Source organism: Ranitomeya variabilis, chromosome 2 (genome assembly GCF_051348905.1).
Source record: "Ranitomeya variabilis isolate aRanVar5 chromosome 2, aRanVar5.hap1, whole genome shotgun sequence".
NCBI lineage: Eukaryota > Metazoa > Chordata > Amphibia > Anura > Dendrobatidae > Ranitomeya > Ranitomeya variabilis.
In genome coordinates, this window is record NC_135233.1 from 432543393 (window position 1) to 432561749 (window position 18357).

An 18357-nucleotide genomic window follows, 5' to 3' on the forward strand; every position below is an offset into this window, starting at 1 on the left:
CTTACATCAAACTCAACATCTGGGCACATAAGAAATGGAACCAAGTTGCCTACGGAAAATCTACATTATTCCTCCAGAAAAAAAAAATGGAGATTTTGCTTTAAAAAAATTGGTAAAAAAATTAATAAACTCACTATTTCCTTGTTTTTTTTGGACTTTTTGAGTTGTTACATTTTAGTTTTGAATTTCGTTTCAATAAAAAAAAGACAAAAAATAAAATTCTTTGCAAATTAATTGCACACAACCCAATATTGTTTTTAACTAATTGGCCGTTCGGGGAATTTTTTTTACCCATTACAAAATTGTATGGCAGGTTGGACACCCTTCCGCTGCTCCATTCATTTTCTAAGGAGCTGCTGGAAAAAGCCGAGCGTAGATCTCGGCAGCCCCATAGGAAATGAATGGAACAGCGGTGAATTGTGTGCATTGTTTCTCAATTGTAACAGAGGTAAAAATTAGCAAAGGAAGAAAAAATCCAGCAAAGGGAGGAGATACATACAAACTTGAAGTTTATTGAAAAATCTACAAATCCATGAAAAACTATACATGGTAATGAACAGAAAACGCGTTTCAGATTTAGTCAATGTTGATTGCTTGGACCCCGTTCAGAGGTTAGAACCCTACTGGTCCTATGGATAGTTCATAACTTGCTTAGACAGGACAACCCCTTTAAATATTGCAAAGAGAGATGACCGTCCATTGATCGATTCCTTCTCAAAAAGTATTGGCAGTTGTATGAAATTAGAGAACAGGTCTTCCTATCTCAGGAAAAGCGCCATTCTCGTCCATAGACTGCGCTCGATATTGCCGTTCAGTCTTGCCGGGGCTGAGCTGCAAAATCGGCATAGATCATGGCTAAGAATGTTTTGGGAAAAAAAACCTTCTTTTTATAATTTCATGCAAAATCCTTTGCTTGCTTTTTGTCTATGACCGTCTTGAGATTGCAAAAAGTCAAGTTTAGCCTCAGACTATTCGTCATTCTGTAACCCTAATTTGTAGACCCAGCAACCCTTCTACATCAGCAAGATCATGTCTGATGCTCTATTGGAATATTACACAAATTTTTCTCCCCCAAGTGCACTTTTTCCCATCATTATATCTGCACGGGTCAAGGTGCATTGTGCTCCAGGATGCTATCGCCATCTCCCCTACAAACCTACCCATACACTACTAATATTCTGCATTCCTATAACACCATAGATCTCTGAGGACATTTAATCACAGCCGTGAAACTACATGGCCCTACATTTTTGGGTAACTGCATAGATTGTTGGATTTACTGGTATCTGGACCTGGTCCTTCACATACATATTATAAATGGACTCTGACCACTGAACATTGCACTTCATGTTTGGCCACTGAAAGCCACACATGAACACTCTTCTATATCTTCGCCGTAAAGAACACAAATTTTTTGCCATGATTTTACAAAATTACAATAAAAAGACACCGCTAGGCTTCAATTTTGGTGGCTTGCAGTAAACTCCGTTATTTTCATGCATTTTTGCAAGCATTTATGACCTATAGTGTAGGCGGAGGTTGCAGTTTCACCTGGGTCCTGAAGTCTAGGGGAGACCCAAAAAGTAATTTTGGCCCATAAGAGGAGACCAATACTATTAAAGACTCGTGATAATTGGGCATCTTGTTGGAGATTTTGCATTGGGGCTCACGAGCTTCAAGGTACGCCACTGTTTATACACAGTCTTAGTTCTCTCAATAGGGGAAAAAAATATGGGAAAACGCCAAATAAAAATATGACCCTAGAATGGCAGTATCCCAAAAATCAAGCAAACTATAGAAAAAGAACCTAAAATACATCTGTTTGTAGTGTTTTTAATATTTTCTTATGTATAGGAATGATCAAAATCCGGCCTCTCTACGGACAGCCACCAGAAAAAATTGAATGGCATCAAGAATCAGGTTTGGGTTTTTTTATGCAAGCCTATGGGTAATATATATCACATGTCCTTACAGTGCTGAAGTTCAATCCTCCCACCAGAAGTAGTGAACAAATACCACCAAAACAAGACTCAACGTCTATGTGCGCAGATTTTGGATTTTGACACGGAGCTTAATTTTGGATTTGACTCAGACTGATTCATGACTCTGCCTTTGGATTCTCTTATTTGTCTATTGGAGACTAGTTTGGGACACGACCTGCACGTTGGTGGCATTTTAAGGCGAAACTAGCGATCCCATGCTCTTGTCCCAGGATGTAAATTTACGGTAGCTCTCATAATTATCATGCAACTCAATGTTTTTCAATGCCCAAGTGTTGAAATTACACTGGAATATCAGTTAAATTTGAGCAATTCCCCCAATGTAACGGCATCTGTAAAATCAAAATGACTTTTGCGTTTCATGAAAAACATGGTTGGAATATGAAATGGAAAATTCACCTGTATAATTATTTTAATTTCAGACAGATAGATCAGACCAAAGAAATAACTGGAGAGATATTATCCAATATCCCCATAGAATGGCGGATAAAGGACTTTTTGCCCTGTTGTACAACTGGCAGATGGAAGGACTACGGGAAAATTAGGAAGAACTGTTAAGGGCTGTACTACAACATCGCCATTGATTTTCCCAACAAAAACGTTACTTGGCCAAAAAAAAGTCTAATTCTTAAAGAGCTCCATTTCTTATTGGGATCAGAAAAATGAGTGGTGACCACTTGTACCCACCATGTCATAGGAAACATAGTTAAGCATCAAATAGCTTCTCATATTTCAGCAACTGAACCTGGCTGAAATAATAATCTTCAAAGGGTTTCCATGCTTGATCTCTTGATAGTATAGGAGAAGGTGAAGATTTTAGTCCTGGAGGCCATTGAGCATTTTCGCTTGGTTGTTCATATACTTCATTAATGTCAGTGGGAACATGTGCAGCATTAGTAGGAGTCTTGATGGGATCGATGAAGGATCAGGATTGGAAACTATGATCAATGTCTTATGATCTTTCCTAATCATAAATCTAATAAGAATGTGGTGAGACAATCAGTTTGTAAACATGGAGGGGCTATCTTTGTAACATTTTCACTTGGCTCTGATGGTCCAGTTCATATGTATTAACGGTCTTCGGCTCGATCTCGAGCCCTGGACACTCGATAGCTGAACGCTCTGTAGAAAGATCGATCTTGTGCAGCCTAGATAGATCCACTATGGTCTTCTCCAACTGTTCCTTTGATAATATCAAGCCATCTTCTTTCTGGTCTTCATCTTCGCCTTTTCCCTTCTATTCTTCTGACCATGGTGTCCTTCTACAGTGATTGCTCTCTTCGTATGATGTGTCGAAAGTAGGCAAGTCTTTTTTGGGTGATTTTGGCTTCAAGTGACATGTTTGGCTTGATTTGTTCTAAAATTGATTTGTTTGTTCTTCTTGCCATCCATGGTATTGATAATATCTTTCTCCAGCACCATATTTCAAAGTTGTTGATTCTTCTTCTGGCTTGTTTCTTTATCATCCAGATTTTGCATCTGTATTTCTTGATCGTATCCAGGTTTTCTTTATCATCAAGAGTATTTACCCCATTATTTTGTGTACCACTTGAAACCCGCAAATTAGGAGGGTCCATTATAACTGCCCTCGAAATAAAAACTCTTCATGCTCATCCCCCAGGCATATAATATTGTCTTTGGAACATATTTGAGTAGTAAGATCTTTATCCATCCACATTGTAATGTACAACAGGATTTAGAATTTTGTTCTGGTGACAATTACATTTCTTGGTGTTTTATTCTTATGGCAGTCTTTACAAAGCCTTCAAAGAGTGGACCAGTGAGCAAGAGGTTTGATCACTGAGATTAAACTACGACAGATAGAAAACAATAAGCGAGGAGACGATAGTGGGGATGATAAGACTGCAGAAGGCTCAGCTGATCCTGTTAAGCAATTTCATATACTAGAATTGATATACAGAAGTTGAGGCCAAGCTGTGTGGAGACAAATTGGAATCCAGATTAATGTGGGAATAGAGATTAGTGAGTTTCCAATGACACCTAGTGGTAAAGCCATAAATGAGTCGAAGAAAGCTTGTCATCACATAGCCCGATAGTTCTCACTCAAGCAGTAGCTATAGGGGATGCAGAATTCTTCATAAAATTCCCTGTTTCAGAACCTTCTAGCTACACCACTGATCTCTTCATCAACACTTGAAGGAACATGTTGAGGGACATCATCATTTTGACGTGAAGTCAATCTCAACTGTTATGATCCGGTGACCTTGCAGCCGCATGAGACTTTCTCAGGAGAAGGTGGAACCTGTACTGACCGCAAACCCTAAACTGACACCGCAACTAGAAGTAGCCGTGGGGTGTACCTAACACATCCTAGACACCTCGACACAGCCGGAGGACTAAATACCCCTATAGATGGAAATGGGAATTCTATCTTGCCTCAGAGCAGAACCCCAAAGGATAGGCAGCCCCCCACAAATATTGACTGTGAGTATAAGAGGAAAGACAAACGCAGGCATAAATCAGGATTTAGCAAAAGAGGCCATGCTAGCTAAATAGGAAAGGATAGGACAGAATTCTAAGCGGTCAGTATTAAAACCCTAAAAATATCCACAGCAGATAATACAAAAATTCCACAATCTAACTAAAGTCATGGAATGTATCTCTGCATCTCCTGAGAATCCAACTGGACTGAAAATATCCAAACACAGTCTAAGCTGGACAAGAAAAAACAATGAATAGCACTGAAATGTAAAACACACCGCATGTGTGCAGCAGAAACAAAACCAGACACTTATCTTGGCTGATTTGGCAGCAGGGCAGGAGGAACCAGACAGAGATGAATAACCTCCAAGAACAATGGACAACTGGCAAGGGCTAATGAATCCTGCACACCTAAATACCCCAGTCAGAGCTGCAATCAGCAGGAACACCTGCCCAGGACTGCAACCCAGGGACAACTGCACTACCACCAGCAACCACCGGGGGGAACCCAAGAGCAGAATTCACAACACTCAACTCATGGAGACCATAGAAGTATTTCTCCAGAGAACTTGAGGTTTTCTTTGGCTTTTAAGACTTCTCAATGTCATATTCATAAAATTTACCCATCTAATTGTTGGTCATCTCTTTCCACCTCTTCCAAATGTTTTTGTCTTCTCGAAATGGTCCAGCCTGAGACACAGCTTCTTGTAGCTGGAGGGGACTACCGACATGTGTGTCCATACAGGGCTAAGGTAGAATGTTGAAACTTTGCCCTGGTTAAGAGAAAACTTATGCTTTGTTCTGCAAGATACATCTTGATTTGGCCAATTTATTTTTCACTTTTTCAAATGTCTTCAACACCACAAAAATGTTAATACTTTTCCTTGTCCTGATTTTCTATTACGATCGCAGTGGGAGCTTGCATGGTTTACTGGCAACTTGTGCATGTTCAGGCACCTTCATTCACAAACATGTACGATGGCATCCCATTGTCGATATAAGTGTTGGTCCTAGATATGGAACTTGAATCTATCATATATTTATGACTTATCCTGCACATATGCAATAAATGTCTAAAAATTGAACCTGTTGGCAGGTTTTTAGACCCCAAACTAAAGGTATTTATGTAAAGTGCCTGTAATATTGAAGATGTCTATGCCTTTAGTTTTAGAAGTCTGGGCCTCCATTTTATATAAATCCATTGTCAAATTTTTATGCAATGAGCTGCAAGTGCAGGAGGCATGGCTTTGCACTTACAGCACCATCATTGTTGGAGGAAGTCCATGCACAGATCAATAGTCTGGCTCTCAAATGTCATCTGAACCTTACTGCGCACGCACCTACCCCAGGAATGATGTCTCTTGCACGAGAACTCAGGTGGGGGAGCAGGTCACAGTGAAGGGTGACCTGTCAGTCACTGACAAGAGGCCGGCAGCGGGTGGAGAAAGAGGGAGAGATTCTGGAGAGTTGTAAGGGAACGACCAATCCCCTGCACTCACGTCTCATTTGCAAAAATATTGTCAATGGATTTTTGTAAAATGGAGGTTTGGACTTTACACAGATGTTGTTAGTCTGGGATCTAAAAACCTGCTCGCAGGTTCCCTTTAAAAACACTTTTAAACTTTAAGTTTTGATTAAGGTGTTGACATGGCAGATAAGAACATCAGTTGTGTTTTCGACTTTCAGAACTCTACCAAGGTTCTGAATAAAGGAGTTCTGGTACATGTTACAAGACAAAAAAAATCTAGGGCTCTCAACTTATATGTAACAGTACCCAGTCATTGTGCTTGAATTCTTGTACAATCCTACCAAGCAGATTGGATGACCAGACCTGCAATATAGACCTTGCAGGATTGGGTGTAGGACATGGCAGATGAGAACTTTGGTTGGGTTTTGAATGTTGCAACCTCTCCTGATGCTGTGAACTTGGAGTCTTGGCACATGATACAAGACAATCAATCCAAGATGCTCAACATTTTAGGTAATAGTCCTTGGTCCTTATGCTTTATTTCTTCCACCAACCTCTGCAGGTAGAATAGATGATCAAAGCCTACAACATTGACCTCGAGGTGTTGAGCGATGACCATTTCAAACCTTCTTCAAAATACTTTATTGGAGCCTAAAAGCTACTCGATGACTACTGTATTATTCCATATCATGTCTACCAAACTGTATGAAGCACAGTGGGGGGAGCTTGTAAATGATTAGTCATGGGGGGATATTTTTTGATGGGTACACTCATAGTCGATGCTAATTCTGCATGCACAGCACACCCTGATAAGTGATAATTCAGCATTTAGCAGTAACAGTCTGCATATAGTATTCATTATTCAACTCTTTGGGGGCATCATTAATGTCTCTAAAGATCAGGGATCCAGGGTTTTCCCACTACGGTAATTAACCCTTCAAAGTCCAGAGTCTCCAGCTGAACAATAGACAAGAGTCTCGATACAGTCTTTTCTCCACATTCATTGTGCCAAGATTAATGTTTTTATATCACGAAAGCGAATCTGTGGGTAAAAGCGTTGGGTTTTGATCTTGCAGAATGGTCTCTTTGCAACTAGTCTCCATCGCTCTATAAATCTTCTGCTGACTGCTGTTATAGTGAACCTGTCAGCAGCTCATCACAAACTCTTCTTCTGGAAAAAAATACAAATATTCTGCTCTCATACTCATCAGCCTGAGAAAGACTCTGTAGCCAGAAGGAAGCTCACAGCTGCTTTACCGGGGAAAGGAGGGAGGTTCGGATGAAACTTAGTACCCAGATTTTGGTAGCCCTAAAAAGCATATCCATAGACTAATCTATATATACTGAGTGGCTACTTTACCAAAGACATCGCCCCTTTCAGAATTGGAGCTTCCGTGTATGTAAATTAGACCCATGACCCTGAAGTGCAACATAAAATCAAGCAAATATTCTAGCATTTCATGTTATTAAAGACTTAAGAAAGTTTACTTAGAAAAAAAAATTCAAATTTTTTGAAAATTTTCCAACTTCTTGGACAGATTTCTATCTCTTGATGGTTGATTGTCTTTTTTTTGGTCATGGGTCAGAAATGTTGCTCAACAACAAAGATTTATACAAATTCAAAGACATCATGGCACTTCAGGAGGGTTTATCCCATGAAAAGACTTGTGAAAGGTGGTATGTCCTAAAAAAGGGGGCATAAAAAAAAATCCCCAAGACAGCCATGCCTCAAAGTGGGTAGGCAAGTATGGTATACAATCATGCTTAGTTCAGAGTTGTGTAATATTTGATCTCAGCATGCATCTATACTATACTTTCCAACTTTGAAGCATGGCTGACTTGGAGGTGTTTTTTCTTTACTTCACCTTTTTTAGGACATTCCCCCCTCCACAACTCCATTTTCACTCTCTCTCTGCGAGAGAATCCCTCCTGATAGGTTGCTTTTCCGAGAGGTTTTGGTGAGGATTTCTTGTGCGCCCAGGAGATGTGTCAACTCTTCCGGGAGTCTGGTAGATATACCCATTTTCCACGCTTCTCGTGGACATTTCAGAAGAGTTTACTTTTCCCTAACTCTAATTGCAGGTATATAACCCCCCCAAAAAATTGTATTCTTTTTGGTCTCGAACATAAGCTTGGTCATGAATATGACCCTCCTACCTCCTCCCCAAAAAGAGTGAATAATACTGTCTTCTCATCGAAGAGGCCCATGTCCAGGCAGATTGTCCACTGATTATGATGTTGATGATCTAGATGAGACAGAGCTTGAAATTGTCACTGAATGGAACCCATGGATATTCAAAGATACATCACTGATTTAGAGATGGTCACACTTGATTTTGCTACATTGACAAACTGAGGCCTTACAATACCTTTGAAACCTTTAACAACCTATGGCCACCTACGGAAGAACAGATGAGTAAGTGAAACAAACCTGTCATATGTCATTAGTCCGCTCGCCTTGAACTCTTGGTATCTGGTAGGCATGGACTAGTACATTGAAACAAAAATGGCTGCTTCCACTATATCTGCACAGTGATTACAATATATTCTACGTTTCCAGAAGTCTGAGATGTATATTTTGACTAAATATATAAATAAGAGCAAAAGCAAAAACATCCAACTTTTTGAGGCCGAGGTTCATGCTCATCTGGAGTCAGCCAAGTCTACTTCATATTTTTTTCCAACCAGTCTTGGAAAGTGATGACTTTAGTGTACCCGGTATAGAGCTCCTGATGACAGGTCTTGTCATAGCCCCAGCTGACCAGTCCTACTAACTGCCAAGTGCCCTCAGACGATTCCCTTCCTGGCAATAGAGCAGCGGCAATGCCTCCAGTTTCGGATGGACATATGTGAGCAGAGGCACCTGGTGCCAGTTTGGCACACAGCATGCTTTCTGTCACGCTGACGGAGATTCCGTTCTCTTCATACTGCTGCTCACAGAGGAGGGAGTCCACCGGCAGCACCAACCCGGCACGAATTGTCTCGTTCTTGAAACCTGACGCTTTGGGATCGTAGAGGATTCTCCAACCACTGGTGACAATCCTGGCGTCTAGTGTGGCCAAGTCAAGATCTGATGATGAGGTGAGACATACCGGTTGGACATTGTTACTGACTCTGGCCTTGTCCAGCAGTTTAATGACAGCAATATCGGAGTCCAACAGAATGGGGTCGTAGTTAGGGTGTACGATGACTGCTGAGATCTGGTAAAACAATAGAAAAAATTAGAACTAATATTCAAGAAATTCAATTATTATCACCTGCATGGCTGCATTAACTAATAAGGTTATGGTCGGAAGCTTATGGTAGCTGAAGGCTCATAAGCCCTGGTGCAAAAGTTCAGTTTGGGCTCCTCCACTCCTAACTTTTCTTCTTGGCTGTCAGCCATATCTTTCAGTTGAATCCCTGTTAATTTTTCCTCTACGCCTTTGTAGCTGGTAAGACTCAGCTCCTTTGCCCGCTCCATCTTGCATGGGTGCCAGCAGTGTTATACAGCTGGCACCAGAGTCTAACTGCTGCAACAGAAGTTATCTCTGATCGCACCATTTAGGAAATAGGTGGAGGTGTCTCTTCTGATGCCCATCGCCCCTCTGCAACATGACTGTGGGGTGTTGATGGGTTGTCCTGGCACAAGCATTTTTTTGGATTTGACCGCAAAACTGTACCTATTTTTTTGTAATTTTACCATAAACATGTAATTTTTTCCACCTATTATAAATGCCGCTGTTCTCCTGAATCTGAAGATGTTTTTCTTTTGTTCCTGCGCCTTCCCGTTCCTGAGATATGGCTTCCTCTTTCCTGAATATAAATCTAGTCTTTTTAACAAGTGGGCGTCGTCGTCACTTCTTCACTGTGGACGTTTTCTTGAGGACGGCGCCCAGTTGTCTAAAAAAAAAAGACTAGATTTATATACAGGGAAGAGGAGGCCATATCTCAGGATTGGAGAGGCGCAGGAACAAAAGGAAAATGTTGCCTGATTCAGGAGAACAGCGGCATTTACACCAAATAAAAATATACCAACTAATGTCAAGCAACAGGTTCTCTTTGAAGCTACAGATAACAAAATTGGAGCTATGACGCAAAGCTCTTTGGCTCAGCTATCAGTTGTAACCCTGGTCTTCGTTTAGTCCAGACCTCTGCGACCCCTGTAATTACAGAATGAAGGAGGTATCCCACAATAGAAAATTCGGTTTTTACACATGATGACATCATGAAATGGCGCTACTTGTGACGTCATCAGCTGTCAGTCAGGGACTTGGGGCTAGGTTGTTTTCCATAAGAGAGCTAATGGCGGCCATTATTATAGGATACTATTGTTCTATCAGAAAAGCCTTGAGCAAACACAGACCCCACTATATATCCTTATCAGAGGCAATCACATCTATCGCTGTGAATTCAGCTCCTTTCCTATGGGAAAGACCTCGCCGTCCTCCATACAGCCCTGCTCCCAGTTGCCATGGTTACTGACATGTAGATGCTGCAGGCTCTTGTCATCCCGCTCGTCGTCTCTGTAGAATTTTCCCAACACAACTTTCAGGTCTGACACCTTGATAACGGTGCTTTTGCCGAGGTCAGTCACGCAGTGAGCAGCCATCACCACGGTGCGCTCGTTTAGCAGGGCCCCGCTGCACACCAGGACCCAGGCACCCTTCCTCAGGTTCACGTCTTTTACTCCATTAGATCTGCGATATAAGGCGGCCTGCCATGGCCAGCGCATCTCCGACACCCGAGGAACGGTGAAATTCTCCAGCTTTCCACAAACTGAGACAAAAAGAAGACAAAATAAAATACATCATCGTATACACAAAACATAGGCACCGTACCGGGGCCCGGGGGCGTAATTACCACTGACACAATCATTGGGGGAATATTTACGATTTTTTGAGTTTGTTTAAGTATGGCCATTTTTTCTTTCCACTTTTGTTTTTCTCCCCTTTCACTTTTTTCCCATCCGCATAGACATACGAGCAAGAGCGTAACGACCGCATTCACAGAGGTCACGATGCGGGTGGGTGTCTTTGTAGGTGGAGGTCCACAGACATACGCACATTCAGTAGAAGTTTATTGCGGCTTAGAGACCCGCCGGGTGAATACTCAGCAATACACACTGCCGTCCAATCATAGGCCAGCCACTGAATTTGGCGTGCATGTGACTGGAGGCGCATGGCAGTGACGTAATGAAGAGGATGCCGCATGGTGGGGGAGCACAGGGAAGGTGAGTATAATGGTATATTTTTACTGTGCATTAACCCCCTTCACCCCGGAGCTTTTTTTGGTTTTGCGTTTTAGTTTTTCGCTCCCCTCCTTCCCAGAGCCATAACTTTTTTATTTTTCCATCAATATGGCCATGTGAGGGCTTATTTTTTTGCGAGAAGAGTTGTACTTTTGAATGATACCATTGGTTCTACCATGTCCTGTACTAGAAAACGGGAAAAAAATTCCAGGTTCGATGAAATTGCTAAAAAAAAGTGCAATCTCACGCTTGTTTTCTGCTTGGCTTGTTTCGCTGTTTTTAGGGAGGTGAGCTGACATTATCACTGATAACCTTTTTGGGGTACACAGGACATTTAGCTTTTTTTTTTTTGTGGGACGAGCAGCAACTGAAAAATGTCAAATCTTAATTTTTAATTTCTTTGCGGTGTTGACCTTTTGGGTTAATAACTCTATATTTGTTTTTGTTATAATTGGGAAATATAGAGTAATTGGATTTTTGTTATATACAGTATATATATTTTTTAAAACTTTTTTTTAATATGACAGCATATTTTCGTTTGCTTGTACTATTTATTGCATTACTTCATTAGTGCAGTACATAGTGGAAATTATAGTCTCCTATATAGCCCAGACACAGGAGTACCGAGGTGGTAGCAGGTAGCTACTGCCTTTATATTCCTAACCGCTTAAATGCCTCATCACAACTGACAACAGCATCTAAGGGGTTAAGCTGTTGCAATCGCAGCAGTTACTGTAAAATGCAGCAAGGCGTCCACCCATTTCTGCCATATTAGGCCATAGATTGGGTAACAATGTGCTGATCTATGGAGGTCCAACCCCTGGGACTCCCACTGATCCAAGGAATGAGCTCCCTTTAGTGATGGCTGCAGGCAAACAGAATTTTATAATTTACATTTGATGGTTTACGATTGTTAGCAGAGGATTTAGAAGTCTAAAAGTCCATGTCATAAACATAGTGCAATCCATTGATCTCCAAACTATCACTTTCCAGCTGTTGCAAAGTTACAACTACCAGCGAGCGACTGTCCGCTCATGCTGAAAGTGATAGTTTTGCAACACGTGGAAAGTCACAAGCTGGAGATCGATGCTGAGCCTGAAGAAGAACTTACTGGGGATGCAGGATGGAGCTCGCCCGCTCCACTTCCCGGTTTTCAGGCAGGTCCTTCTGCTGCTTCCCGTACGCCGGTAGAATGGAGATGCACACTCGTACTGTATCTGTGTGTGAAGGTGCTGGTATCCTTGGGGAAGCTCTCCCGGGGGCAGCGCCGGTTTCTTTGTGGGGTAAATTTCAATCTTCTCCTTGGTGAATGACGACGATGATGAGGAGGAGTAAAGTTGATGAAGAGGGGTCTCCCTAAAAAAAGAATACAAGGTAGTAAAGTCAGGTAAGTGGTAAAAATGGGGAAATAGAATCAGTGCCAGCAAGCAGTGTGTTAGCAGGTCAGTATTAATCTACCTCTACCAGCACTTGGAGATAAGCTTAACCAGTAGCTGCTTATCTCCCCATTATAAAATTACCAAGTCAAAATGACTAGTTTAACTGATACACCTGCCCCTGTTACCCTCCTGCCCCCCAAGATGTGTCAGGGCTCATAATAGCTCACCTTGACTGTACCTGTGACGGCAGCACTTTCTGACGCACCAGATCAGGAATCTTGGGCTCCCGACAAGCTAAAACAAAGAAAGAAATTCTGATTTACTTGTGATCTAAGATTGTAAAATACCTAAAGAAAATCTTAAAAAAAAACAGGTAAATATGGCTATCGTAGACCCTAGTCCTCTTAACGCAGTCATAGAGCAGGTATAAAATTATGGTTGCCTGTAGCCACCACTAGGGGGAGCTCACTGTGTACAGAGTTAAACAGAAATTTAGGAGTAAGGTTCTCAGCCGACGGATAACTGTGACTAAGGCTTCTTTCACACTAGCGTCGGGCTCGGTCCTTCGCAGTGCGTCGGGCTGAGGTCCCCGACGCTAGCGTTGTCTCCGCCGCACAACGGGTGCAGCGGATGCATTTTTCCAGCGCATCCGCTGCCCCATTGTGAGGTGCAGGGAAGTGCGGGGAGGTGGGGGCGGAGTTCCGGCCGCGCACGCGCGGTCGGAAAAAGCGGACCGTCGGGAGCAAAAAACGTTATGTAGCGCCCCCACCGCCGCAGGGCCGAGGGGTACCCGGTACCGGGCCGGTGAGTCTCTGCTCTGGGGTTGTCACGGTGGCTAGGCCCCGGTCCGTGACCCTGCCGAGGGGCGCACAGTGAATGATGTGACGGATGTAGATGGTGGTAGTGGTGAGGCTGTGGTGGTGCAGTGCAGTAAATAACGAGGACACCAGGTTGCAGTCTCTTTACCTCTTTACTGAAGATCTCTGGGTCCTCAGTCCAGAATACGGTTCACCAGGCTGCGCAAGTCCGGCCGGTCCAATGGCACCTCCAGAGTTCTCCTAGCAGGTGGAAATCTGTGCCTTCCTTCTAGCGCTATGTGTTGCGGTCCTTCCCTGCTGTGCTTACAGAAAGTCCCCACAACTGTTGTGTCTGTTTCTTAAGTTCCCTCACAACTCGATTAGATGATGTTCTGCTAATCCTCCGTCCCTCCCTGGTGTTCTGGTTGGGACGGCACCCGTTTGACGGGTAGGCTCGGAGCTCTTCCGGGACCCTAGAGTCGCCCCTCTCCACAAGTTGCCCCCCAAGACTGCATAGGTGATTTAAGTTAGACAGCCCGCCTTAGACTGACTGTCCTGCCGCTGTTTGGAGTATTGCTTGAAGCTGAATGTTATGATACTCCCTCGGCGTTCCGGCCACCGGTAGTGCGCCTCAGTAGGATGTTGCTTCGGTCTTACAGCACGACTCCTACTGGTATTTCTCCTTTTGCGTGATCTCGTTTCTCACTCAGCACAATCTATCTCGCTTCTAATCCTTCCCTGGGCACCGCCGCTATGCTGAGCAGGCACGGTCCCGTTACGTTCGTTCAAGTTGCCAAGCCTCTGTCAGGATCCCACCCCTGACAGAGACCCTACTGTATCTTCCCCCACAACACCCTCTGCCACAAGGTGTTGCCTGGTTCCAACCCAGTCAGCTTTCTGATCTAACTTCCTGCCTGACCCCCAGTTTACCCACTATGATGGGGAGTGGCCTAGTGAATAGAACCCTTAGCTCCCCCCGGAGGCCCGACTGTGAAATGTATTGGTGTCTGTGATACCTGATCAGATGAACTCCTTCAGTGCCATCAGACGTACCATAGCTCCCCTTAGTGGCGGAGCCACAGTACTGCAACGACCAGGACTCTGGGGCGCTGCACTCCCCCCTGGTTAAACACAGTACTCCGGGACTGAGAAGAAAACAACAATACAGGTTAGCAAAAAGACATACAATTTTTGTGAGTGCAATAACAGTAAGCATATTTAAACAGGCTTCCCTTTATGGGAGGTAAGGACACTTGAACATTACAAACATGGTTAAATATCATAGCAACATGCTATAACTAACTTTCTTTTACCCAACCGGGTATTCTACTAAGTGCAAAATTGTTGAACAATAATTTAACATCGCCTTTAAGGATGTACACTCTGAATCCGCTAAAGACCTTCTTATAATCACATTATAAGGCAATTTAACTTTTACATTCTCCTTCTTAAAATCTGCAGGACCGCCTGTCCTAACGGCACCAGACCTACTGCCTCTCCTTTCTGTTACAGGACCGCCCCGTTCAGCCCGGGCCTACTGCCTTTTCAACTACTATACACGGTATAGAGCATAACATTACTTTCAGTTTAAGAGCACCGAGCCATTTCTATATGGCTCCAAGGAGGACTCAGGGTTCACCTTCTATCCCCATTGTCTATCAACATTATCAATCATTTCCTATAGAACATTAAACTTTCTTCCATCTTTCACTTTCTTTCAGGGAACATCATCAGCATTTCTTCACAATTAACTAGTTGGATACATATAACTTTCTCATGTCAACATTATCATCACTTTCTTTCGTCAAAACATTATTGCTACCTGTCTTAAAGCAATATCACCGTTTAAGTGTGACAAATGAACATACCCTTTAAGAGGGGACCAAGTCTCTATGAGGTAGCACGTCTTCTCAAGCTACCAGTCCATACTCAGCAAAGGTTCCAGTGTGGTATCTTCACAAAGAGTCCTTCTTTAAGTAAAACCAGTAGGGAGCACCTTTAATAAGGTGCAAACTATGTACAAAGAGTTTGTATCATGCACTGTTCATGATTGCGGCAGTTCTGGAAACTTTGTGCAAAACTTTAGAAAAATCAAACAAAACAATAGGGATCCCGGGTCAACAAAAGGATCCCCTTAAGAGTTAACCCTGGACGGGTCTAGCAGCAACATAAGAGAACAGTAACTATTTACATATATAAAGCATTCATGCTCACTCATTTTTCAGTAGAGAAGGTGGTTTCCTTCCGGGCCTCACCAGACCAACGGGTCGTGCTGCCGATCCAGGAAGTGGTTCTGGTCCCAGCAACGACAGGATCCCTCGCCGCGATGCTCTTTTCACCGAGGATCCGGCACGCCCCCAAGGTACATGGTGGGTCCGGGTTCCCCGCTGCTCCACAGGGTCAGGTTCCATGGCCTTTTCGGCGGGAGGTTCATCTTCGGATGTTGCAGCGGCGGCCTGGAGCGCGATGCACCGCTGGACGCCCCGCGCCTTCCAGCCAGCTTCGCCTGTTGCCCTCCTCCACCTGGTGTAGGTTACCGCATCACCTGGCTCCAGGTCGCGAGCGAACCTTCCTCCGCAGGGCTCCACCTCCTCCCGGTCCACGTGGACTTGTAGCGGCTCCCCGATCTCCTGTATAACCCCTCTTCCATGTCGGGGGTTGAAGGAGACCACTACACCCCAGTGTGACGGCAAGGTTTCTCCCACACTGGTCAAATCAATTTGAGCTGCAGGCTGGGGCCGGCTCCGCCACGCCGTCATCAGGTGCCGCAGGTGTTCGGCCTCCGGCAAGATCCTCATGCCCTGTGTTTGCAGCGTACCTTCAGCCGCGGCTGGGTTGGGAGGAGTCGGGGACACCGGAGATAGACGGATCTCCGTGGGCTGGCCCAGCCGAGCGAGCACGCGGGCATCAGCCTCCAAGCGGCGTGCTATTTGTCGGGCCTCGGCTGCGGCCACACACTCCTCGGACATCTGCCAGTTGGGTCGACCCATCGGTGGTTCCGTAAGGGCCAGTCCCCGCAACGATGGCGTCTCCGAGGCTGTGTCTGGTGATGCGGCTCCATGCCGAGTCAGGTTATCCCCACGCGGTGCTCCCGGCGTCGCCATCTTTATCTCCTCTCCAGTGTCTTCTTCCCGCGGTCTCTTTCGTGGGCGGCCCCGTCTCCATGGTCTCCACCCTCCAAACAGGATCAGGAGGCGGACCTCAGCTGTTGACGGACACGTCCTCAGGACACAGAAATATTTAGACTGGGCGGCCATTGTTGTTCGCGCTCTCCAGCTTGCCTACGCCCACTCCACGCCCCTCCTCTTCTCCTGCGCTCTCCTCAGCGCTGTAATGGCGGCGGATTTTGGCGGTAAATGGCGCAGCACACAGTCTTTTGCAATAAAGTTCAGTAAATCACAGTTCCAAGGCACACATGACCTGATTCTTCAGGCTTAAGTAGATCCTGTTCGTGACGCCAAGTTTGTAGCGCCCCCACCGCCGCAGGGCCGAGGGGTACCCGGTACCGGGCCGGTGAGTCTCTGCTCTGGGGTTGTCACGGTGGCTAGGCCCCGGTCCGTAACCCTGCCGAGGGGCGCACAGTGAATGATGTGACGGATGTAGATGGTGGTAGTGGTGAGGCTGTGGTGGTGCGGTGCAGTAAATAACGAGGACACCAGGTTGCAGTCTCTTTACCTCTTTACTGAAGATCTCTGGGTCCTCAGTCCAGAATACGGTTCACCAGGCTGCGCAAGTCCGGCCGGTCCAATGGCACCTCCAGAGTTCTCCTAGCAGGTGGAAATCTGTGCCTTCCTTCTAGCGCTATGTGTTGCGGTCCTTCCCTGCTGTGCTTACAGAAAGTCCCCACAACTGTTGTGTCTGTTTCTTAAGTTCCCTCACAACTCGATTAGATGATGTTCTGCTAATCCTCCGTCCCTCCCTGGTGTTCTGGTTGGGACGGCACCCGTTTGACGGGTAGGCTCGGAGCTCTTCCGGGACCCTAGAGTCGCCCCTCTCCACAAGTTGCCCCCCAAGACTGCATAGGTGATTTAAGTTAGACAGCCCGCCTTAGACTGACTGTCCTGCCGCTGTTTGGAGTATTGCTCGAAGCTGAATGTTATGATACTCCCTCGGCGTTCCGGCCACCGGTAGTGCGCCTCAGTAGGATGTTGCTTCGGTCTTACAGCACGACTCCTACTGGTATTTCTCCTTTTGCGTGATCTCGTTTCTCACTCAGCACAATCTATCTCGCTTCTAATCCTTCCCTGGGCACCACCGCTATGCTGAGCAGGCACGGTCCCGTTACGTTCGTTCAAGTTGCCAAGCCTCTGTCAGGATCCCACCCCTGACAGAGACCCTACTGTATCTTCCCCCACAACACCCTCTGCCACAAGGTGTTGCCTGGTTCCAACCCAGTCAGCTTTCTGATCTAACTTCCTGCCTGACCCCCAGTTTACCCACTATGGTGGGGAGTGGCCTAGTGAATAGAACCCTTAGCTCCCCCCGGAGGCCCGACTGTGAAATGTATTGGTGTCTGTGATACCTGATCAGATGAACTCCTTCAGTGCCATCAGACGTACCATAGCTCCCCTTAGTGGCGGAGCCACAGTACTGCAACGACCAGGACTCTGGGGCGCTGCACTTACATGTAGCGTTTTTTGCTCCCGACGGTCCGCCACTGCACGACGCATCCGTCGCACGACGGGTGCGACGTGTGGCAATCCGTCACAATGCGTCGCTTAATGTTAATCAATGGTGAAAAAACGCATCCTGCAAACACTTTTGCAGGATGCATTTTTTCGGCAAAACGACGCATTGTGACGGAATGCAGTTAACGCTAGTGTGAAAGTAGCCTTACGCTCAGAACCAGTAAATCGGCCATTGATGCATCACATTAACAAACTGGATTGAACGAAGATTTAGAATCAGATCGGCTATCACAACAGGGTTAGAATGTTTTCATGGGCTCATGTACAATATAGGCAGTCCAAGTAACTGCCCAGAGCTGCAAGGTCTTCCCCACACCTAAAATGGCAGTTACTTTATTTACCCAAAATTCTTC

At 45.0% G+C, this 18357-nt stretch overlaps 1 protein-coding gene across 4 annotated transcripts in view; it reads right to left on the reverse strand.

Moving 5' to 3' along the window:
* Positions 1-449: 449 nt before the first annotated feature.
* PAMR1 (peptidase domain containing associated with muscle regeneration 1) overlaps positions 450-18357 on the reverse strand; it is an 87768-nt gene continuing 69860 nt past the window's right edge. For all 4 annotated transcript variants that reach the window (XM_077287024.1, XM_077287023.1, XM_077287026.1 and 1 more), the window contains 4 exons: positions 12747-12813; positions 12252-12496; positions 10376-10668; positions 450-9110 (listed from right to left, as the gene is read on the reverse strand). In XM_077287024.1, coding sequence (XP_077143139.1) covers positions 8574-9110; positions 10376-10668; positions 12252-12496; positions 12747-12813 — 1142 coding nt within the window. In that variant the 3' untranslated portion in view covers positions 450-8573. The remainder of the gene's footprint in view (positions 9111-10375; positions 10669-12251; positions 12497-12746; positions 12814-18357) is intronic.